Source organism: Morus notabilis, unplaced genomic scaffold (genome assembly GCF_000414095.1).
Source record: "Morus notabilis unplaced genomic scaffold, ASM41409v2 Scaffold789, whole genome shotgun sequence".
Taxonomy (NCBI): domain Eukaryota; kingdom Viridiplantae; phylum Streptophyta; class Magnoliopsida; order Rosales; family Moraceae; genus Morus; species Morus notabilis.
Genome location: NW_010364361.1, coordinates 657984 through 681471, shown reverse-complemented (window position 1 = coordinate 681471; position 23488 = coordinate 657984). Strand labels below are relative to the sequence as shown.

The window sequence follows — 23488 nt, the reverse complement described above, 5'->3', positions numbered from 1 at the left end:
TTTTTTCCCACTTTTTTTTTCTCTCTTTTCGTATTTGCTTGCTTGTTTTTCAAGGAGATAGATATTGTAAAAAACTAAAAATAGAAAAAATAGAAAAAAAAAAAAAAAAAATGTGAGATCAATTTCGAAATTTTTTTTTTTTTAAAAAGAGTTGTGGGGCAGACATTTGTATTTCCTGAGAAGGCCAGGAAATGGAGCTCGGCACGTGGCGGTTTGTGAGTAGTTGATGGAAAGCGTCTCGGATTAAGTGTAGGTGACAGCAGTCGTGAATGTACGAAAAAGGGGCGTAGGATCGAGGGACTGTGGTCAACGGATCTTCGTCATTGGACGGTGAGGATGGGGCTGTGAGGGAAGATGGGTGAACGGGGATGTGAGGATAGAGCGGAAGTTCCTTATCAAAACGGTGACAATTTTTATGCAAACAACGGGTAGGCACGTGGCAGGAGGAAGAGATCGGTCGTAAGATGTGCCTCAGCTCTACGGACTACTGGGACGAAAGAGATTCTTTTTTTTCTTTTTCTCTTCTTTTTTTGTTTGCTAAAAAAAAGAATATTTTTTTTTTGCTAAAAAGAAAAAGAAAAGAGCAAAAATCGAGTAAGAAAAGATAAAATTTTCTAAATAAATGTCTTCGGTGCAACAAATGTAATATTTTTATTTGTCTGTGACAAAGTTAAAAATTAGAATTATTTTTATAAATGTCTTGAATTATGTATTATATTTTAAAATGTTTCATTCAAAACAACTCCTTATTTATAAAAAAAAAAAAAAAAAAAAACACGTCAAACTACTCACTCCGTTTAAATCCGTCACGTAACAATCATTAAACATCAATTTAAACCACTAAATTATAATTAAACATATAAAAATGCATAAATATTTAAAGAATAAAAAAGAGAGAAAAAATTATTTATTTCAAAATTAAATTAAAACATAAACGATCCCACTTGTTAGAAAATACTGGAAAAACTTTTACTTTGCTCTTTTTGGATTACTCTCCTCAAAATCTTAGTATTTCTCTTTGATTTCCACTGAAAATATGTAAGAGATGTTTAGTTTGAGGATTCAAATTATAATTTAAATCATGGTTAATGATTCGTTATAATATTTTCTCTCATAAAAAATACACGTAAATTAAAAATAGTTCTAATTATATGATTTTAATCTATGAGTCAAACGTCTCCGTAAATGGTGTTAAAATATTTCTCATCACGAGTTAGACTTTTGTTTTCCTTAAATCTGGGTTTGTTTGATCTTAAATCTAGGTTTTTTTTGTCTCGCTCAAACTAACATCAACCACCATGGAGCTTAAATCTACAATTTTGTTTGATTGAAGAGCTTTCAATTGCAAGTCGAAGCCAAAGGATACCCAAAATAGAAGAGGAATTCGGGACAAATGGAAGAGCTCACGCCGGCGAGGGATGTAGCGATTCGTGTCACCGTACAACATGAAGATCGGCGTAGCGAGAGAGAAGAAGATCGCAAAGCCGTTGATAGAAGGTTGGCTCGCTCCGCCGTAAGGCCTTGGTTTGCGCAGCCGCCGGAAGAGGCTGGGTTTGCGTTGCCGTTGGTAGGAAAGAGGGCTGGGTATTCGTTCTGTCGAGGGGATCACATTGCCGTCAGGGCGTGGGGATCCGATCATCCATCGCCGTCGGGGGGGAGGGGGGTGGCCGGCATTGAAGCTTTCCGTTGTTATGATCTTGGTCTGATGTAACAAGTTTTGGTCAGTTGTGTAGAGAGAAGAAGGAGAAGAATGAGGGAGAAAATGTTAGGGGTTTTTTGTTATTATTTTTTTAATATTTTTAATTAGAATTTAATGTGTAGTTTGCCTTTTAATGACCTGCCACGTAGGCACTTATGTTAAATTTATAGACAGATTTTGACAGAAAAGTTAGTTTGATATCTTATTTATGTTTTGAATCATTTTGAAAAATTAATGACATTTTGAGATAAGGTACACGATTCAAGAGGTAATTATGAAAATAATTTTAAAAATTAATGTCGTTAAAAGATAATATTGAAACAAAAATTTAATGAGACTATAACATTAACTTTTAAATTTTTAGTGGGAGCTATGTATATATTAATATGATAAAGTATACATTTAAATATATAGAGTTTTTTAATATAAAAAAATTTAAGGGGGGTATAATGTCCCAAGCTACCTCTGTTTCATTAATATAATATCGTTGGTATGTTCGTGTAACACCCAATAAAATATAATCTCCTGCTATATTACATTATAATTGCTTCGGTGTTATGACGTCGAACTAAAAAAATTACAAGTCCATAGTAAAAAAATGTCACACTTGTTGTATCATATGCCCACCGTGCTCTAAAATAACACATATAATTTTGGATAAATTTTAAAAATACTCTCGAAACTTTAATCAATTGTTCATTTTGACTTTCAAACTTTAAAAAGTGGTATGTTCACCCCTTAGACTTTAAATCGTTAGTGACAATGCCCCTTCGGTCCATTGACTTCCATTTTATGCTAATGTGTACATACTTGTAAAGGTCATTCACCTAATTTTATAATATTTGCAGGTAATTAACTAGTAATTTTTGGAGAAAATTTGAAAACCAAAAAAGATATTTGCTTACATTTCTCAAGAGAATACCCATCGATCATGGTACTTCTTAGAACCAAACCAACCATCATCTTTTTTCTTAATAATTCAAAGAAAAAAATAATATAATACTACAATACATTAAAATTTAATGTGAATTCAATGTGATGTTATTCTAGTGAAGCATTAAAAAATAATATAATTGCCTTAAAAAATACTATAATAGATAAATTCTTTAAGGAAAGTAAAACATTTTTTAAGCTACTAAACATGTTTCTGATTTTAAATTATCACATCTATATAAGATTCTGTCAATATTGTTTTCTTTTCCATTACGATGTAATTTTGATTTGACTAACTATCCATTATTGTATGATATATAGTGCTGTAAAAGACTTCAAAAAAATTAAAAAAAAAAAGGAAAAAAAGATGCTGTAGAGGAAAAGATAATAAAGCAAAATTTATCCACCCCGCCCCCACCAAAAAAAAAAAAAAAAACTATGTTTGAGTCATGAATTTGGATAAAACTAAAAATTGGGAAAATAGTAATTTTTTAAGAATGGGAAAATAGGAATCTTTTCATATTAAATAAGTAATTATTTAACATATATTTTTTTAATCAGAAGTAATATCAACTGCTACAAGATTGTTTATTTGTATATATTATTATTTTAATTGGTTGCTGAGTTTGAAAGTGTAGATGAAGAATTAAAAGGTGTGGCCAAAGAAAAATTAAGGGCCGCAATTATAATTTTAGCAAGAAAAATAAAAGACCATAATGCTGATGTGAAATATTCCGATTCATATATGTTTGTTTGTCAAAACTCAAAAGTATTCATTGATTCTGGAGCATTATTAATAGACCCTCCAAAAGTTAAGCGAATCACCAACTTCATATTTGTACTCACAAGTTAAAACATTAAAATAAAATAAAAAAGAAAGCTGAAAAGGTTCATATATTTTAGCATTAAATTTGACATGAAGTGTTGTATCATGTCAAAATCTGAGGGGACAATAATATACAATTAAGGCTGACCCAACTACTATTGTGTCACGAAAACAATAATATTAAAAAAACCAAAGTGTACATAATTACTCTTTTTCCTCATAAAGAAGAAAGAGAAAGGGAAGGAATAGCAAAAATGTTCCTCAACTTGTCACCATTTCAGATGCCCTCTTATTTCAGAAATCAGAAAGTTACGGAAATTAGATTCTTGAAGAACCAATGCTGCAAAAAAAAGTCATGTAGTAATCACTAATGAGGACGTTTAGTTTATGTTTTCAGAATATGATTCAGAATTATTCTAGTTTTACGTGTATTTTTTGTGAGAGAAAACACTGTAAAAAACCATAAATCATAATTCAAAATCAGGGACGAATATAAGAAACAAATGTCTCTACGGTAGGATTTGGTAATTGGTAAGAGGTAAGAGGTAAAAAGAAAATAAAAGAAAATAAAAGAAAAATATTGGTTGTGTCGTTGCTTTTTAAGGGGGGATTTTTAGGGTTAATTTCAAATTTAACTCCTCAAGAATAAGGTTTATCTCATTTTAGTATTTATATTTAAAAATACCACAGAATTGATCCATAAGCGGTTAGAAGCAACAATTTTCGTACTTCTGTCGATGAAATATTAATTTTAAACAGTTGGAAACACATGTGATTCATTTTTAAAAGACAATATGAGATAAAGATGACGAGGGATTGTGAACAAAACACTTACAATTTGTTTTTGAATTTTTTAAAAAATTTTAAAGTCTATTTTGTTTAACCCGTACTTGTTTAAAATTCTTAGAAAAATTGACGTTCTTAACAAAAGTAAAATTGTAACTTTTGATAAGTTTGGAGGTCAATCCTATGCTATTTTGAATTTGTGATCAACCTAACTTGTGTTTGACTTTTATCCTGTAAAAGCTGTTTTTTCCCCTTTTTTGAAGGCAGTAAAAGTTTTATTTATTTATTTATTGTTATCATCGGTATTTATTTAAGATTATTTTTAATTCATCTCATAAATTTTTAAAATTTTCACTTTTTTTAAATTTTGAATTATTCCTACTTAATTTCTTTTATTGGAAATTTTTTTTAAAAATAGATAAAAAAAAGTAATGCAATCACGGTTTTTAAATTTAAATTTTTGTTAAAAATAAATGGATAAAAACTACATGACAATTTCCTCTTTTTTCTCTATGATTTTAACAAAAATTCTTAGAACTTAAACTAATCCAAAATTTATGGAGTTTGAATTTTTAAAATTTAAGAGAAAAAATGTTTCTAAAATTTAAGGACACTAATGATAATAATTTTTTTAAATAAAAGAAAAACTGTATTTGTCTATTCCTTGTTATTATTATTATTATTATTTATTTTGTGAGCTATTGATGATGATAAGATGATGTCAATATTTGAACTTCAGTTGTGACAGCTTTGCAATTGGCATAGGCCCATAGAACTGTCCCCAATGGCCAATGGGACCACATTTTTTTCCGATTAAATAAATACTTTCATTATCCTCTTTTGAAAAGGAGAAAATAATTTTCAGTATTTTCTATACGATATTCAACACTTTTGAGATCAATACATTGCAGTTTGGGGAGAACTAGACTTATGTTTTACTCTGAATTGAGATAAGGTATTGTGTCTCGTTCATTAATTCGACTTTAAAATTTGAGTTTTACTGTAATAAAAAATTATCAGAAACAGTTACATTTAATTTTTTTTTTTTTTTTTTTTTTTTGCTACAGTAAAAAATTCTTACATAAGTCACATCTCAACTCGAATCAACGACCTAAACGAGCCTTATATATTTTTCCTTCCTATTCTTCTTTCCTATTTTCCAAACTATTACTATTTTTCTTTCCCATTTTAGAATCCTCCTACTCACATTTTTTATGTTTAGGCTCTCCGACTCAAAATCTAGTTTTTTAGGTTTAGGCTCTCGGACTCAAAATCTAATTTTTAATATAGGGGCCTTCATAACTCGTTTAGCAATAACCAATTCATCGGAGACTATAATGAATTACGGGTATTTAGAGTTACGAAGGTGTTGTTTCAATGGTCCCAATATTTTTCTTGAGAGTTTGGAGATCACTAGTGAAATTAATCCAATAAAAAGATGTAATTTTTGGGTTTGTGGATTTACAAGTCACCTCATGCGCTCATCCAAGAGAGAGAATCAGCTATATCATGCAACAGAAATGCCAAGATCATTAGACTATTGAGCTAATTACAATGAATTAGAGTACAAAATGATGGACTTTTTGGATTGTAGGCTACAACAAAAAGTGCCTACAAATCCAAAAAGTGGTGGCTAAGAAAACCAAGATCAAAGGTAAAAGTAAATGGAGGTAACACTAATTGACTAGTGTGAGATAAGAATGTTGTCCCTTCTGCTAAGCAATTTGCCAATGCCTTAAAAATTAGTGACCTCGTGAATTTCTACAATAGCACATCGAGGGAAAATTTAGAAAAAAAAAATGTCACACCCACCATGGCTTTTCGGTTAGGTCCTTCGAGAGTACATACCGGAACCTTGAGCTGTAAGGCAACCATTCCATGATCTGAGACGCCTTCTTGCTCGATTTGCACCCGAGACATTTCTGTATCGAATCGTGCAGCTTCTTGTCGACGTTTCCGGCGACCCATTTCAGGAGATCCTCCGAGCCAAAAGATGCTTCCCTTGCAAATCTCTCAAGCATCTTTGGTAGAAACACTTTCCTTGACTTTTTTACTACTACATTGGCTTGGAGAAACTCTTTTTTGGCCTCTTCCAGCTCTTCTCGAACATTTGAAGCCGAGTAGACTCTCAACTAGAAACAATTACAAAAAGCAATTAAGCCAAAATTAGATTTTAAGAGAATGAGTTAAAATCAATCAAATGAATGATAGAAGTTGGTACAAGATGGAAACATTACATAGTTAAATAGTTATGTTAGAGGTAAAAGTATAATTTTATCAGGAATAATAGTAATTTGCCCGAGTTGTAAACATTAGTAGTAAAAAAGTACATAAATTCATCTTTCTTTCAAGTTGCATAAAGAACAATAATATTTTTCAGTCTAATTCTGTAAGCTTACATCCTCATATGTTCTGAAACTGATACAGTTCACCAGGATTTAGCTTTCTAAAACACCTTACAGTAGTGCAAAAAATGAATGTTTTAGCTCAAAGAAATAAGGTTGATTGGACAAAAGTCTTCAAAGGATGGGATTCAGAATGTAGTAATAATTTACCATGGGGTCAGAAAAAGCTCCAGAGCAGAGAGCAAAGCAGACTAAGGTTTGGGAATTCGGAAGACCGAATTTCGAACTGAGTCGTCTATCTTCACCGGATTTTTTTCTTAAGGCGGCTGAAAGGATGGTTTCAAGCCACTGTAAGTTAAAAGGTAGATAAAACATGAGTGAGAATAAGAAACATGGTGCTTCATTTTCATCCAAATACACGGAGTCATTGATGAAAATTAGTCTTTCTAAGGACTCGAGTTTCCATTTTAAAATATCAACCTGTTAACTGAGATGACCTAATATCCTAATAAATTCATATTTATCTGTATGTTTAAACGACGTGGTACTCGGGTTTATTTTACCTCCAAACAAGATGAGTACGAAAAACCAAAGTAATCTCTGCCAAATAGATCAATTTAATATGTATAGAGAGAGATGTCCAGAAAGAAAGCAAAGAAAAATCCTTTTGTACTACTAAAGTAACTCAAGCTTATAGAAAGGGGGTTAAATAGCTTCACACTTTCACATTTTTAAGCGAAATAAATCAATGATATGAAGACACAAATAGCTGAAAAGTCCTTGAAAATTGTCAATTACACTCATCTTATGCTGAAAGAAACGGAACTGTTGAATTGGTATATATAAGATAAGGACACTCATGTTGTATATTTAGGTTATGCCACACTCATATAAACTTGCATATGCAGATTAAAATAGTATGAAAATTCGCCATACAACGGAAAAACAGAAAACAACAAAATTGACAGGTAAGTCTTGTGAATTAAACAAAAGTAAAAGTGAGTACCCATCCGATACGGGGTGTTCGGAAGCAAAATATGGACTGCTCTATGGCGTTTGCGCTGATGACACGGCCGCCAATGTTGTAAGCAGCCTGCACTATACCAAGAAGCTCATAGCTAAGTTTTGTAGCTAGAATCACATAGAAAGAATACAAAAGAACATGGATAGATTCCGCGGGAAACTTGCGAAAGCACTGAAAACCCGCCAAAAAGCATTTAAATAGATTGACATTTTTATGTCAACCTCTAGCTCTTCAGTTACTCTTCTAAATCCAAATTGTTCTAAATAACACCATTCCAATGATTATTCTGATACAAGAAACATAGCTCTATGTGTTCCTTGGCACGTTTTTTCAATAGAGTAATAGAGGGGAAAAAAAAAAGGAATTAGAGAAAATCATTTTAGGCAAAGAAAAGGCATAATCAGAAAAAAGTGAACTACCTTGTGAAACAAAGCCAACCTTCTTAGAGAGCTGTTTGGAATGCCATATGCTAAATACGCCTGCACAAGGTAAAGCAGAAAGTTATGTAGAAGTTCAAAAATTTTGGTGGCACAGAACCAATAATGATTTAAGGCAATTATTTACATGCATAATAAGAGCATTGTACACATTGATCCAAAATGCAGTCTGAGCATTTGTTTCCATCTGACTGACATTTATTCTCTCCAGCTGTTCAACTAAAACTCTGAAATTGAAAAAAAAAAAAAAAAAAAACAGGAAAGCATTTGTCAAGTGAATCTCACAGAGCCACAAAGATGAAATTTACATGCTGAAAGGAGTAACTCATTTTATTATCCAATGTTTGTGAACTAAGATACATTTGCTTGCTTAAATCATCTTATGTGAATATATGTTTCTTGAAACAGCGGATGTGTGGACAATGCTTCTCCTTCTATATGGACAAGTCTGGTATATTTTTAAGGCAAAAATAGGATATTAGGTAGAAGGGTAAAAATGGTATCATATGAGTCAGTGGGGGGGGCCACATAGTAATGAGTGAGGGCACGTATCTCTACTCAACTTTTAAAAAAAAAATTATAACTGTGTCTCCATTAATAATTATAATATATCGTTGTGCTCATATTTTATCAGAAAAATTATAATTGTGTCTCACTTAATAATTGAAATATTTACCTATTTTTCCATCCTATAAAAAGTATATTTTTTTCCCTTTTTTAATAGTTCCTGGACTGAAAAATTTTCTGGATCCTCCAGAGTTCCTAAGAAACCCGTCAAGGCAATAGGAAGGAGCTAGAAAAAGGCCGGTCATGACCATTCCTCTCTACTAGCATTCTATGTCTTTGGATTGGTCAAACAAACCTGTAGTTGTTAATGGCACAGGAGGCATGAGAAAACTGGCTCTTATCAGTTGATATCCACAATATTTCTACCATGGATTGTCCAGACCAGTCTTGGTCGTCCCCAACACCGCGTCGAGGCTGTATGACATTAGTGGATGACCTTGACAAGAAAGGCGATCGGTTTTTCTCGGTACTTACAGACGCTGTACCACGAAGCCAATAGCAAACAATGGCCATACACCTGACCATTTCCTCAGACAACTTGCTTGGGCATTGGTGGAGGTGATCTCTCAGAGTTCTCAGTATAGAAGCTTTCTCTGCCGCTGGAACCTTTTGAAGGACATAATAAAAGTATAAGATAAAGAAGCTTTGATCTTGAAACACCTAATAACCTCTGTAAGGTGATTCTTTTATTCTTTTGATACTTCCGTTTGTTTATTTTGGCTGTGGATTCAAATTTTTTATTAAAAGATGAACATGCAATAAGTGGCCGGAATTTAGACACCAAGCACTAAGTTGTGGAGACTAATTTTTGTCCCAACTCATAGACAACACATGCGCTCTCATATTGATATTGAACCCCTGTAAATCTTGCGTGTTTTTACTTGTTCGCTTTTCTTCTTCGATTCTATTGCTCTCTAACAGTATAGAATCAGGGTGTCTAATTCTTAACAGTAGGTTCTTTCTCGGCCAGACTTTTGGTCTGGTTTAGTGTTCGGAAAATCCCAAACGGATAGTTTTGGTTTGGATTGCAGTTTGGCATCCAAACCACAAACCCATATTCGTGGACATCCCTATCCAAAATGGACATTACACAGCAATTTCCCTATAATAGAACGTAACTAGGGTGTGCAAACATACATTTGAATTGGAAGAAGAATAATGCATAAAACTTACCTTGTTTGAGCCTGAACAAGACTTTACAGAATCAGTGTCATTTCTACCGTTGGACAAATGAACATGACCGGTTTTAGTGGATCGTTTCCCCGAGCCGTCTATAGAAACTAGAGCTTGCCATGGCCGGAAAGGGAACTTTTTAGATGAACAAAATGCACTTGATATGATACTAGGATGTTTCCTGGATTCATGCTTCGGAAGTGCAGGAGAAGTCATACTCGAGTTCTGCTCTGATGGCGGTCTGCTCACACAATTTTCAAAAATATTTCTGTACAGAGAGAGAACATGTTGCTCGCGGTTCGCGACTTCTTCCTCAAGTAACTCAATTTCAGCTATCAATTCCTTTGTCTGTTTTTTTTTGGTTCTCAATTGAAAAAAGAAAAAAATCTGTTTACGAACTAAAACTCCCCAATATTCAAGCTCATAAATGCAATAAAGCAAACTCCAAATGGTACAATGTCATGAGAAAAGAGAAATAGATAAGAAGCAGTTGGAAAATTCAGCAACGTCTTTTTGATTACCTGAGCAGCAAAATGCCTATGCCCAGGAGATAAAGTACTCGAAGCGCGGCCCATCGCCCTCTCAAGGACAATGCGCATCGACTTCTCTTGCTGCAAACGCAACTGCAGCTGCTCAATCTGAAAAGAGAGCAAAACAATAAATATGATTCAGTTAAATGTCACTGAAAACACAAAACTACTTAAAATATTCTTAGATTTGACCATTCTTCATAAGAAAGGACTTCCAATAGGATCTTCTTATCCTGTATTGCAGCTAATTTTACTCAAACAACATTGTGAATAGTTTGCTTCATTGCTTAGGGGAAAAACCAACGGAAGGAAAGAGAATTGAGGAGAATGGATGCAAAACAATGCTATCGTACACAAGAAAAAACAGTTCAACAAATTCAAATTTAATTTCGGTTGGAATTCGATGAAAATATAGTCCTTGTCATATCACTAGACCAACAACCACTTTGTGTTTTGTAAAATGTTGTCAAGAAGAGCAAACTAGCATTTTATGCCAACATGAACTTTGGTTAAAATTGATACTGTAATCAAAGATGTTTTTGCCTTTTTTCCATTTATTCCTGAACAATACAAAACCTCACATTGCAGGAAACACATAAATTCTTTATGATACTAGCTACTAGAATTCTTAATACTCTTTACTTTTTGTCATGACCACTCCGATTTTCAATCTCATACCTCAAACTGAGAGAACATTTAGATTGAAATAAAGGAATATTAATTTTTATTCTTTGAACGTGGAATTATCGCGAGGCCATACTCAATGTTAACCAAAAGACAATACAAGATAATAAATGCACACACATATTCCTCTCATCTCCTATTATAGTGCACAACTTTATTTTGGAAAGGGAAATATTTACATATATATATATATATATATATATATATATGTTGTATAAACTTTCTTGCTTACATCTTTCTCCAAAGAGGCTCGGTGCTTAGTTGGTATATTCTTGTTAGTGTAGATAGAATTGTCATGCAGAGAACATTGTCCCCTAGGAGCACTTGTTGAAGGTAATGGTGCCTGTTAAATTCATTCAAAAGTAGTAAATTATCTGATCTTGTACACCCGTGATCACACTGGGTCTTAGCCTTTTTACGCAATATTAATACTACATGCAAAAACTAACATGAAATCCTGTTCATCAATTGAGATAGAAGTCTCACATCTGTTTCGTTCTGGTCCTTCGTGGAACTTGATAATCCACATCTGAGAGCACTGGAGTTCCTATCAGAAGCACTGGACATGGAAAGAAAACGCAAAAGTCATGGAAGCGTGCTTGGGGTAAGACAGAAAAAGAAAAATCATGTAAGAAAATTTTCCTTCAACTATGTCACTTGTATTAGCATGGCTCCTCAAACTTTAAAATATACTGTTAAAGTATAAAATTATTGTTGGTCCACCTCCTAATAGCTTAAGCTTTTGGGATGGATTGGTAAACTAACATCATATCAGAGCGGGAGGTCATGAGTTCAAACCCCTGTAATTGCACTCTTTATCCCCATTTTAAAATTATCATCATGTGTTGGGTCTTTAATATATCTCGGACTTAAATATTCACGTGTTGAGCTTTCTAATTAATTTATCAACACGATTGCCCATTGTCCAGCCCACACGTGAGGGGGAGTGTTAAAATATAAAACTATTATTGACCCACCTCCTAATAGCTTAAGCTTTTGGGATGGATCGGTAAATTAACATATACTTACTGTGTCCCCAAATTAATGGAATGTCTCCAATTTTATCCCTCTGTTTAAATTCATCTATTTTTCTTTTTGCAAAGACAGACCCTAATATCATTTAATTAGGTAGTTTGTAGTTTTAACGGATTTGAAAATTTTGTCCTCTTCATGCATGTTTCATGTCTCATTCTGTCCAAAAATAATATACGGATATTTTAACAGAGGAGGTAAATTGGACAATATGTACATTTCAAAATTGAGAGATATGTTGACACAAGTAACATTATTTAATGAAATTTGTGTTTGTCAAAAAAAAAAAATGTAAATATCCCTAGTTGCTCTCTCTTTGTTTTTTTTTTTTTTTTTTTTTTTTTTTTAACTGGTAAAATTTTAATGAAGAAACAAACAATGCTTAAGCCTACAAGTCACCTTGCGTAAGAGGAACAGTTCAAATTCACCAAAAAGCACTTCAACTGCCGCAATCTTTTGACAAATCACAAACAGTTCATTCTCTCACAATCTTAAAATAAAATCAGCCAAAAACATGAATGTTCATTTGAAAAGATTCTCCCTCCCTGATTTTGAATCATAATTTTTTAATTCTCTATAGTATTTTTCTCTCATAAAAAATTTAAATTTTAAAAATTAGAATCATAACATGATTCTGAATCCATGAACCAAACGTCCCATAAGAAATCTTTCAATTTTAGATCAGCCAATAAAGGTATCCAAAAAAAAAAAAAAACTAAACCTTAGAAGCATCATAACAAAAACACCATTAATTTTTCTATCTTCTATTTCCTTTTTCCAAAGAAAAAATGTACAACTCTTTCTAAAAGCAACAAAAATTAAGGTCCAGCAAAAGAGATACACACGATCATTTTACAAATAAAAATACCCATTTTAAGGAACAAAAAGAAAAATCTCTTCAAACTTCCAAAAAATTAAAAAGAAAACAGTTACTTTATGTCTCACTAGATTACATCAAAACAAACATAACAACCACAAAGATCACAACAACAACAACAACAACATTAATATCAATAATAATATTGATTCGAGTTTTATAGTTGCAGGCGTAATCTAACCATAAATCTACTCTAAACGTAAAATTCAAATCCCCCACCTCAAATTCAAAAAAAAAAAAAACAAAAAACAGTTTTGAGTAGTACTACACCTCTTAGAACGCCTGTGCTGAGCACGAACAAGTAAGCCAGCCCAAGAATCTTCTCCATTCTCTCTCTTCCTGCTTACTTGATCTTCATTTTCTTCCCCAACTCCACCTACAGTATTACTAAAACCACGCATATTATTATAACCTCTTTTTTTCTCTTTTTTTTCCCTTTTTCCTCAACTTCTCCCAAACCCCAGAAAAAAAAAAAAGACTATTTTTTCAGTCTCCTAATTTCTCCTCCTCTATAAGTAGTGCCCAGAAAACCACTACAACACATTGCCACGAAACGTCAAAGAAGGATCCAAAAGTGGAGTACTACTACTGCAACAAACCAGACAAAGATTATAATTATCATGACAACCTAGTGGTAAATGGGCAAAGACAGAGTGAAAAAAGTAAAGAATGGAGAGTTTTCTCAAATGGGTAAGTTTGAATTTGAGTGCCTAGCTCTGTGGTGGTGGGATCATATGTGATATATTTTTTTCCTTTTCTTTTGTTGGTCTGATAAGTTAGTAAATAATATGAGCAAAAACTTTTAATTACCAGGAAAAGTTGAAAAAAAAAAAAAAAAAGTAGAGTCTGATCTCCTGCTACTGAATGAAGAATTTAATTCTGGGTTGGTGAGGAATTGAATGCGAGGAGTTATTATTAGGTCACAAAAAATCTCTCTTCTCTCTGGTCTTGTGTTTGAAATGGAAGTATTTTTGTGTGACCAACAAGAAGTTGGAGTGGAGGCTAGTACTGCATGGCATGGGACGACTAACCCGCCAGTCACTTCAATTTTTTTTTTTTTAAATAAAAGAAAAAAGTTATTGAAGCGATTTTTCTCATTTCAGTTTGTTATTGCTTGGTAAAATCAAAATTCAAATCTTTTTGAAGTGTTGTTACTTCTGAATTATTGATCGGTTGGACAATTTATGATGTACAAAAAAAAATCTATTTATAGAAATTTTGAACCATTATATCACAATATTTTAATAAATTTTGATGAATATTTAATGGTTTAAATTTGTGTTTATTATTATTTTTTTTACTCTAACAAAGAATTATCGTTATAATTAAGGGAAATAGTAAAAAATAGGCTAATATGAAAAGCTTAAGAAAGTATATAGGCCAATTTTTAGTTATAGAAATTAATAGGCCATAACTTGTCAAGTTATGGTTCATAACCAGATAAGTTATGGACAAACTTGTCAAGTTATGGTTCATAGCCAGACAAGTTATGGACAATTATGGGTAATAACTTGTCAAGTTATGGTTCATAGCCAGACAAGTTATGGACAATTATGGGTAATAACTTGTCAAGTTATGGTTCATAACCAGACAAGTTATGAACGAAAACAGTAATTTAGCCTATTTATTAACTTATGTAAACTATTGGCCTATTAATTTTAATTCATCTCAAATCTTGGTCTATTTTCCTCTTTCTCCCTATAATTAATAGTATAAACCATTTGGTTTATGAATTTGTTTTTAATCTAGTAATTCTTGAACAACTTATTTTTATAATTTTTGAATTTAATACTTTTTAAAATCCTTGTTTATGACCATAAAGTTGACAATAAATATTTTTAAATTTGATTAAGTAGATACATATCATCACTGATAATTTAAATTTTTGTTAAAAAAAAAAAAAAAAAAACTTAAATTTTTACAGAAAACGGTGGCAGAAGGCGCAAAATATTATCTTCAATGCTCTTAAATATCTCTTGAACTCATAATATTGTTGTATATTATGAGACTGTATTTGTAAATTTCAAGTTTTTACCCATTGTGCACGTCACTACCTCGGTTAAATTTAAAAACTCTACTACCTTAGTGATACAGCGGAATGGATAATGAAAAGATTTTACCGGCCTAACCCGAATGAGAGACGGGATATACAATTCCAATCTACCTAAAAGAACTCCGTGAGGGGAAAATCCCCAAATTAGAGAGAAAATAATTAAATATTATAATTTTCAATTATCAAGATATTTAAAATCCCCTAATACAATAATTAAGTGGCTATCTATAGCTCACATAGAAAATGATTACAAAATAACAATTAAGAAAAATAACATAATAATAATAAAACTAAGCGAAATTAGAAAACTAGAACAAATGACAATAAAATATAAAAACGACTATTAATGTTCAAATCTCGCTATATCAGTTCACCCCCCGTCTACCCAAAAAAAGAACTCGACCTCAAGTTCGGTAGATGCACTCGGAAATGAACCAATAGTAGCTAGCGACAATGTGAAATGAAGGAAGCTCAGGAAAGTCAACATAAAAGATACCCCTATTAGTCTCGTGGGAATGGTAGACTCCAACTGAAAACTATCTCTGAAGCTTGCCCTAAATCTATAGTGGCACCAAAGTAATCCTCCAATAGAACTCTGAAAATGACTAAGCTATTCGCCATTAGAAACCACTTAATGCACTAGTGAGGTCTCCAACAAGGTGGATGTGGAATGGGTCGAGGTTCCTAATAAACCCAACAAGATCCTGCTTCAATTCAAGTTCACCCATAACAAAGCTATCTTTCTTCAATTCAAGCTCATCAATCACTAAGACATCTTTCTTCAATTTAAGCTCATCCACAATTAAGTCCGCAACAATCAACTCTTGTTCCTCTTTAGACCCTTCTTCAAAAGTGCCCTCACTAAGCTCCATAAGATCACATTCAACTTTCATTGCTAAATTAATAGGATGAGACAAATTAAGCACCATCAATATAGAAATTTCTTCTCGAATTTCTTTCTCCAATCCGCTAAAAAATCTAATACTACATTGAATCTCAAGTTCACCAACATTAAGCATCATACTTAGCTTTTGGAACTCAAAAGTTCAAGACCTTATAGCGCTGAATAACTTTTTACCTATTTATAATTAGTCGAATTTAAACTTTGTTTTAAAATAATATTCAATGCAATATACAAAAGTAAGTAATTTGTTTATTAAATATTGTACTTTTTGTCCAAAATGACCGTTTATATTTAAGTAAAGGGTCTTTTTGTGGTGTTCTTTCTTTTCTAAGAACATCAGTGTTTCTTATTTATCAGTTATTAGATCTGTTTTAAATTTCGTCAAAAGTTAAATTATATTAAAAATATAATACAGATCAGACGGCTGGTAAACAAAGAACACCGATGTTTTTAAAAAAGAGGAAACACCGGAGAAATTTCCTTAAGTAAATTTTAAAAGAACTATAGGATGATGAGAACAAGAACAATTCAAGTACGTTGCACATTTTCTTTTTTTTTTTTTTTTTTTTTTTTCTTTTTTTGAAGAAACTCTTCAAAGTTGCACATTTTCATACATGCCAATTGCCATATATCCAAAACTGCCGAAGTGCCCAAGTCGACCCTATCAACAAACATTCCCTCTTAAAATCACCCCATAGGCAGACTTATAATAAGAGAATTATGATCCAGTAGTTTCCTACGTATATATTATTTCTCAATTAATGAAGGTCAAATTTCTATTTTCTTTATTATCTTTTTATAATTAAATATTCTGAGACAATAGGTTTCACTCCGGGATCTAAATAAAGGATTATACTATATACGTGTAGACCTTGGGCCACCCTAATACATGAACTAAAGTGGGGGACATTTATACTTACAAACCTTAACATGAATCCTTTGAGAACTTAGACATAAAAAAAACGTATTGACAAGAATTAAGAAGGCCCAACTTAGACTAAGAAATATCTTTCAAATTCAATAACTTCCCCCTACGTCTGATTGTCATTTTCATGGACTATAACTGATCAGTGGCAAAACTAAGGGTTTGTTCTTGTGGAGTTTAACTTGAGTATAATTTTTGAATTGATTAAGTTATAACTTGAATTGAACTTATAATTTGAGTTTGTATTTAGTTGTGTACATTTGAGTTATGGTTTGAGATAAAAATCTTTTTGAGTTTGTGTTTGAGTGAGTCAAAACTTGAATTTGTATTTAGACAGTATTTTAATAAAAACTCAATGTTGATGAAAAATTTTAATAGGGTATATGGATCGGGTTTTATTCGTCTTTTCGTTGTCAACGCATAGAAAAAAAATCATCTCAATCAAAATTAAAATGAAAAAGTGGCCTCGTTCATTTAGCTGATTCGAGTTTAGAATTCGAGTTTTACTACAGTAAAAAGTTCTCAGAAACAGTCACATCTAACTTTTTTGCTACAGTAAAAAGCTCTCACACAAAATCACATCTCAACTCGAATTACAAACTCGAATCAGCGAAGTGAACGGGATAAGTTTTCCTAAAACAATAGTATCTTGTTCATTTACTAGACCGCATTTACAATCATTAATATTTTCAAGACATACTTCAATGCATAGGAACAGTTCCAAGCAAAGAACATGGTCAAATAATAGTTTTGTGCCTGTGAACAGGTCAAACGACATGATAAAATGAATGGAACTTATGAAGTGTAGCTATTCATTTTTATCATAAAGTGTATGTTAGGTTTAAATCCTTCTACATAAGTAGTATATTTAAATATTAGACATACTATTGTCTAAAAACAGTGTAGACAAATATAGTGTATATTTGAATATTAACTCTCTGATTATGTTCTTTCAATACGTTCAATATTCCTCTCTTTTTGATGAATTGTGGTATCTATCTATAAGTACATATTTATCGGTCAGAGCAAGCCGCCCTATTCTATTACCAGACATAATTGGGAGAAGCTCATCCGAAAGTAGAAACGTTTTATTTCGTTTCGTTCTCGTTCTTCATTTTTTTCTTCTCGCAAAATTTCTCATATTTAGAATTTTTCTGCAGTGTACTCCGTTTACTATTCTTTCGTGGCGCCTTTCGAAGCACTCTCTAGTGTGCGCTTTAGTTTGATGGCAACATAGCGCTTTACTAATAACGTAGAAATAGCTTTTCTCGTTTGTTTAGTTATCAGATAAGACCCGCTTCCTATTAATTGCGGAGTTCATGCTTGTAGTCTATCCTTTGGACTTGTTCGTTACCCTTCAGTGTCAAGATTCTTACATCCACCACATTTTGTTCATTTTGACTTCCTTAATCCTTATCTACCATGATCTAGAAAGTACTAATCTTCTTTTATTTTTATTTTTTCTCTTTTGTTCTAATTATTTTTGTTAATACTAATCTGTTGGCTTAGCTAGCTTTGAGTCATTTTGATTAGGTAGCGCCTAGCTGGATTGATGTCTCTATATGATTGTTTCAAAGTCTTAAGCTGACAATTTTTATCATAATATATTCTTTTAAGAATCTTAGGCTGAAGTAACCTTATATATTTAAGAAAAAGAAAAGACTCGCGGATATATAGACTCCAAAAATTAGGAAAAAAAAATAAAGAGTACAGAGTAAGAGACAAAAGCCAGTAAATTCGATAATAGTTGGCTGTATTTGGGCTGGAATAAGTTCTGAATTCAAAATCTCAGCCACACAAAAACCATGAAAAAAAGGTTCCTTAATTTAAAAAATAAATAAATAAAGAAGGGACCACGGGGGCTTTATAGTTCTTTCTTTATTTTCCTTTTTACCTTTTTTTTTTTTTTTTTTGGGTGCAAAGGCTTTATAGTTAACATGTTTTTCAAAATTTAGAAGTGGAAACTAAAACAAATATAATGAAAACTCTTTTTTCATTATGATTCTATTAAGAAAAGTCTACATTTCTACCCAAATTTTTTTTTTTTTTTTTATGAAGAACTCCATTTGCCCTAAGCAAGCGATATTCAGAAAACTTAGAAATGTAATTTGACTTTTGAAATGACAACCTATGTGAATATTTTTAATGCGCTAACAATGCTATCAATTGTATATATTTGAGTTTGGTCATTTTGGATAATTAGGATGAATAGAAAAACAGCTTAATCTTTTTTTTTTTTTTTTTTTTTTTTTTTTTTTTTTTTTTTTTTTGCCTTTTTCTTCTTGCAATGCCTCTCTTATCACTTATCAGTTCTCTATTTCTTAAAACGGAATACTTTTTCCCTTTGGATCATGCTGCACTCAGAAGATCTCTAAAAAGATTAGATCAAAACAAAGTTGGTTTAATTTGGTATCGTGTGCTATCACTCTTTTTATTATATATATATATATATATATAATTACGTGTTCAATTGCATTTGTACATTAATTAGCACGTTAATAAACAATACAAGTTTGCTCCGCAAGGTGCTCTAATTTTAATTATTAAAATCATGAGAAAAATAATAAATAAATAAATAAATAAAAGAATTTCCATGGGTTTTCCACTTCACGAGCCAACTACTACGGATGCCAACGCAAATGATTAATACCAACTCCAAACAATTTTGTTTAAGCATTACTTTTTTAGTTTTTTTTTTTTTTTTAATAAGCACGTACAGCCACAATGGAATCTTAATATTATCTTAAAACAGTGGATTAATAAAATAATCCACGATCAATAACTCCATTTCTAATTAACTAATCACACGTAACTTCCATTTACGGAGAAAAATAGACAGCAAATTTGATTGATATTGGCGTAAAAAAAATTAACTTTGTGTTAATTGTTAAAAAGAATGGAAAAAATTATTGAATAGACATAATAATATAGAAGAGGGAATAAAATAAAAGGGATGTGGCATTGAATTCGACCTTTCTTAGAAGTAATAATAGTTAAAAGTATGGCTTTGTTAAAAAAAAAAAAAAAAAAAGTTAAAAGTATGGCAATAATATTTCACAAAAGTAAACACTAATGGCAACAAAGGCCTACTGAATTTAAGAACCACTATAGATGATCTTAAATTACTAGCAATAAAAAAAATTACTAGCAATAAATCCACATTTTTTTATACTCCCCTATAAAAAAAAAATCAATTCACATATTAAAATATAAACCTTACGTTAACATCTAAAATGTTGTCACCCACATCGATGAAATTTCAATCACGTATTAAATAGTAAATTAAATATTGGCTACTCAGCCTAAACTCTCGAAAATATTCTAAAGGAACATTCTTATCTCCTTTATGGTATTAATATTCAGGGTCTGCCAATTAAATATTGACTTCTCAGCCAAAAAAAATAATAATGCAAAATGGGGGAGCTAAACTCTCGAAAATATTCTAAAGGAACATTCTTATCTCCTTTATGGTATTAATATTCAGGGTCTGCCAATTAAATATTGACTTCTCAGCCAAAAAAAATAATAATGCAAAATGGGAGAGCTCAACTCTCGAAAATATTCTAAAGGAACATTCTTATCTCCTTTATGGTATTAATATTCAGGGTCTGCCAATTAAATATTGACTTCTCAGCCAAAAAAAATAATAATGCAAAATGGGGGAGCTAAACTCTCGAAAATATTCTAAAGGAACATTCTTATCTCCTTTATGGTATTAATATTCAGGGTCTGCCAGCCACATAATTAATAACTAGTTAATTTTTGTTGTTTTATCCTCATAATGCTTTATAATATAACCCAAAATAAGTGATGGTTTCTGATAGACCGTTTTACCATAGACTGTTTTACCAGTAAAATTAATTTTTTTATTTTTAAATATGTTTAAAATTAAATAAAATTAAAAAAATATATAAAATAGATAATTTTTAATATAAATTTAATAATAAAAAATAATTAAAAAAATAAAATTACCGATAATTTTATTTTTTTAATCTCAAGAAACTCCCAAATAATTAAACAAATATAGAAATATATATAAAATGGTCGCCACCCCAATTATGTCCATCAAAAGTAGCCATTGTGGGTCCATGGCCGGTGCCGGCGACTTAGCCAAATATTATTCTTGCATTAGTTATTAGTCTACTATATGGCTAAATTAAGCACTATTTAAGCCATACCCAAAAGAATGTAATATGCACGAGTCCACCGAGTTGAAAGCTACCGAGCCAACTCAGTCCTTGGAATCTCTCTCTCTCTTCTTCTTCTTGTTATTGCTTTTTTGTTTGTTTGTTTGTAATTTGTTTTCAAGTGACCAAAAATGGTGAAGCTTGCTCTTGGCAGTGTTGGTGACTCATTCAGTGCAGCGTCTCTCAGGGCCTATCTAGCTGAGTTCATTGCCACCCTTCTCTTTGTTTTTGCCGGTGTTGGATCCGCCATTGCTTTCAGTAAGTTCAAGTCCTATTTTCGATAGGAACAGTTAGACAACTTTATTTTAAAAATCGGTTGACATAAAATTAGTAATTAATATGGAAATAATATGTTTCCTCGTTAAATATTCAGTTATTATCAAGGTTGTTTCTTTTTGTATACGGGTGAATAACTTAGTGCTTGTTTAATTGATGTATTTAAACTTGTGATTCTGATTCTGTTATAGTATTTTTTTTTTTTTTTTTATAAAAAAACTTGTCCATATTTCTCTCACAAAGTTTCTGTTAATAAATCAAAATTACTGACTTGAACGCATGAATCAGTATCTAAGTTTCATAAATGGTAGTGAACCTAATTTATAATATGGTGTTTGTGTAGACAAGCTTACTTCTGATGGGGCCTTGGACCCGCCGGGTCTAGTAGCAGTGGCAGTGGCGCATGCATTTGCACTATTTGTTGGTGTTTCCATTGCCGCCAACATCTCAGGTGGCCACTTGAATCCAGCTGTCACCTTCGGATTGGCCGTCGGAGGCAACATCACCGTCCTCACTGGCCTTTTCTATTGGATTGCTCAGTTGCTTGGTTCCATTGTTGCCTCCTTGCTCCTCTCGTTCGTCACTAATGGACTGGTAATTTTCTTTGTAAAAAAAAAAAAAATATATATATATATATATATGGAAGAAAAATTTTAATTTGAGCTATACGAATTTTAATCATAAGAATTTGGTAGGAAAAAGAATATATATTAGGTCCGTGGGTTTCAGTTACAAGATTTTGCAAGAGATAGCAATTAGGGTGTGAGATAAAAAAGAAAACAAAATGACTAGATACATGTGCTAAAATATGGAAAAAGTAGATTTGATTGCAAAAGAAATAAATAAAAAGCATTACTATTTACTTATTTCTTAAAAATAAATATATTTATCTGCAACCAAAATATAATTCCCACGTGACATTTATTAAAAGTGACGCGTTTGAACTCCACACCTTGAACTAGAGTCATATTGTACAATTACCGCTGAGTTTTTCTACAACCACTTCTTCTATTTCTGTTTTATTGTCAATAAATTTATCCAAAAAAACCCCTTTTTTTTTTTTTTTTTTTTTTTTTTTTTTCTTGTTTGTAGAGTATTCCAACCCATGGGCTAGCCGCGGGGTTGGGCGCCATTGAAGGATTGGTGTTTGAGATCATTGCAACCTTCGGTTTGGTCTACACCGTCTACGCCACAGCCGCTGACCCCAAGAAGGGCTCAATCGGAATTATCGCGCCCATCGCTATTGGGTTCATTGTCGGTGCCAACATCTTGGCTGCCGGCCCATTTAGTGGTGGGTCCATGAACCCGGCCCGCTCTTTCGGCCCAGCTGTCGTCAGCGGAGACCTTTCCCAGATCTGGATCTACTGGGTCGGCCCACTCACTGGTGGAGGCCTCGCTGGGCTCATCTATGGTTACATCTTTATTGGGTCCTACAGCGGAGTTCCCTCTTCTGATGAATACGCCTAAGAAGTCCAGATTTGAATTCCATGGGCTTTGTGTTGTATTGTTTGTTAAGTAGTTGCTTTGTTTGTTTTGGGCTTTGCGCTTGTGGTTGTGAAACTCTTGTTGTTTTCCATTTCTACCAAAATATATATATACTTGTTAATAAAAAAAATTTGTAGATATTAAATGAATTTGGCTTTTAATTATGAATCCTTTTTCCCTTCAGCATATAGTGCTTTTTCCCGCATTGTTGACTTTGGCCATGTTTAGGAAGGCTTTTTAAGAGCCTGTTTTTGGCTTCTTAGGTCTAAAAATTGTTTCTCATATATTTAGATGATTTATCAAAAGTATTTTAACATTTTAGAAGGTTTTCAATTAAAGTTAAAAATTGTGACTTTTAAAAAAAAATACTTTTGACTAGATTTTAAAAACTTGTACTAATGTTTAATTAAGGCATTATAAACTTAATTCTAATATTTTGATTGCACCACATTAAATTTAACCTCAGAGCCTCCCACATTAAATTTAATTTGTAGTATCTATAGAGTAATGTTATTTGCCATGAGTAGTTTTGGCACCACTACTTCCCATAACTATATATTATGTGCACGATCAAAATTTATATGAGATACTTCTTACTATTTGTAAGTTGTAACGTCAAACACCATTGGTACTTTGTTATGAAAATTGCACGTAACTTCAACTCTGTAATTGTGGAACTTCTACTTATATAATTAAATTACATATGAAATACCAGAAAAAAGTTATACTAAAAAAAAAAAGAAAA

At 32.0% G+C, this 23488-nt stretch overlaps 2 protein-coding genes across 3 annotated transcripts; one reads left to right on the top strand and one right to left on the bottom strand.

The window, feature by feature from the left end:
• Positions 1–5774: 5774 nt before the first annotated feature.
• Positions 5775–13602, bottom strand: LOC21406841. 2 transcript variants are annotated; one of them, XM_024171120.1, is made up of 11 exons: positions 13184–13602; positions 11491–11563; positions 11237–11347; positions 10312–10428; positions 9791–10138; positions 8913–9223; positions 8178–8277; positions 8033–8092; positions 7596–7682; positions 6800–6937; positions 5775–6376 (listed from the first exon to the last, which is right to left on the bottom strand). In XM_024171120.1, exons 1-11 carry the CDS (start codon positions 13312–13314, stop codon positions 6047–6049), a joined length of 1806 nt encoding a protein of 601 aa, XP_024026888.1. In that variant the 5' UTR covers positions 13315–13602; the 3' UTR covers positions 5775–6046. The 2 variants fall into 2 exon arrangements, with proteins under 2 accessions (XP_024026888.1, XP_024026889.1); XM_024171121.1 differs by having other exon boundaries at positions 9791–10058; positions 13184–13325.
• A 7406-nt stretch (positions 13603–21008) lies between these two features.
• Positions 21009–22725, top strand: LOC21406839 (probable aquaporin TIP2-2). The gene is made up of 3 exons (XM_010106587.2): positions 21009–21240; positions 21602–21852; positions 22351–22725. The coding sequence occupies exons 1-3, from the start codon at positions 21114–21116 to the stop codon at positions 22723–22725; spliced, it is 753 nt and encodes a 250-aa protein (XP_010104889.1). The 5' UTR covers positions 21009–21113.
• The last annotated feature ends 763 nt before the right edge of the window (positions 22726–23488 follow it).

Excerpts from the sequence above, each read along its gene's own strand:
- LOC21406841 (XM_024171120.1), bottom strand. The coding sequence starts at position 13,314 with ATGCGTGGTTTTAGTAATACTGTAGGTGGAGTTGGGGAAGAAAATGAA. Across the intron at positions 8,093-8,177 it reads ACAATGCTCTTATTATGCAT|GCGTATTTAGCATATGGCAT; the intron begins GTAAATAATTGC and ends TACCTTGTGCAG. Across the intron at positions 7,683-8,032 it reads GGTTGGCTTTGTTTCACAAG|GCTGCTTACAACATTGGCGG; the intron begins GTAGTTCACTTT and ends GGTATAGTGCAG.
- LOC21406839 (XM_010106587.2), top strand. The coding sequence starts at position 21,114 with ATGGTGAAGCTTGCTCTTGGCAGTGTTGGTGACTCATTCAGTGCAGCG. Across the intron at positions 21,241-21,601 it reads TGGATCCGCCATTGCTTTCA|ACAAGCTTACTTCTGATGGG; the intron begins GTAAGTTCAAGT and ends GTGTTTGTGTAG. Across the intron at positions 21,853-22,350 it reads CGTTCGTCACTAATGGACTG|AGTATTCCAACCCATGGGCT; the intron begins GTAATTTTCTTT and ends TCTTGTTTGTAG.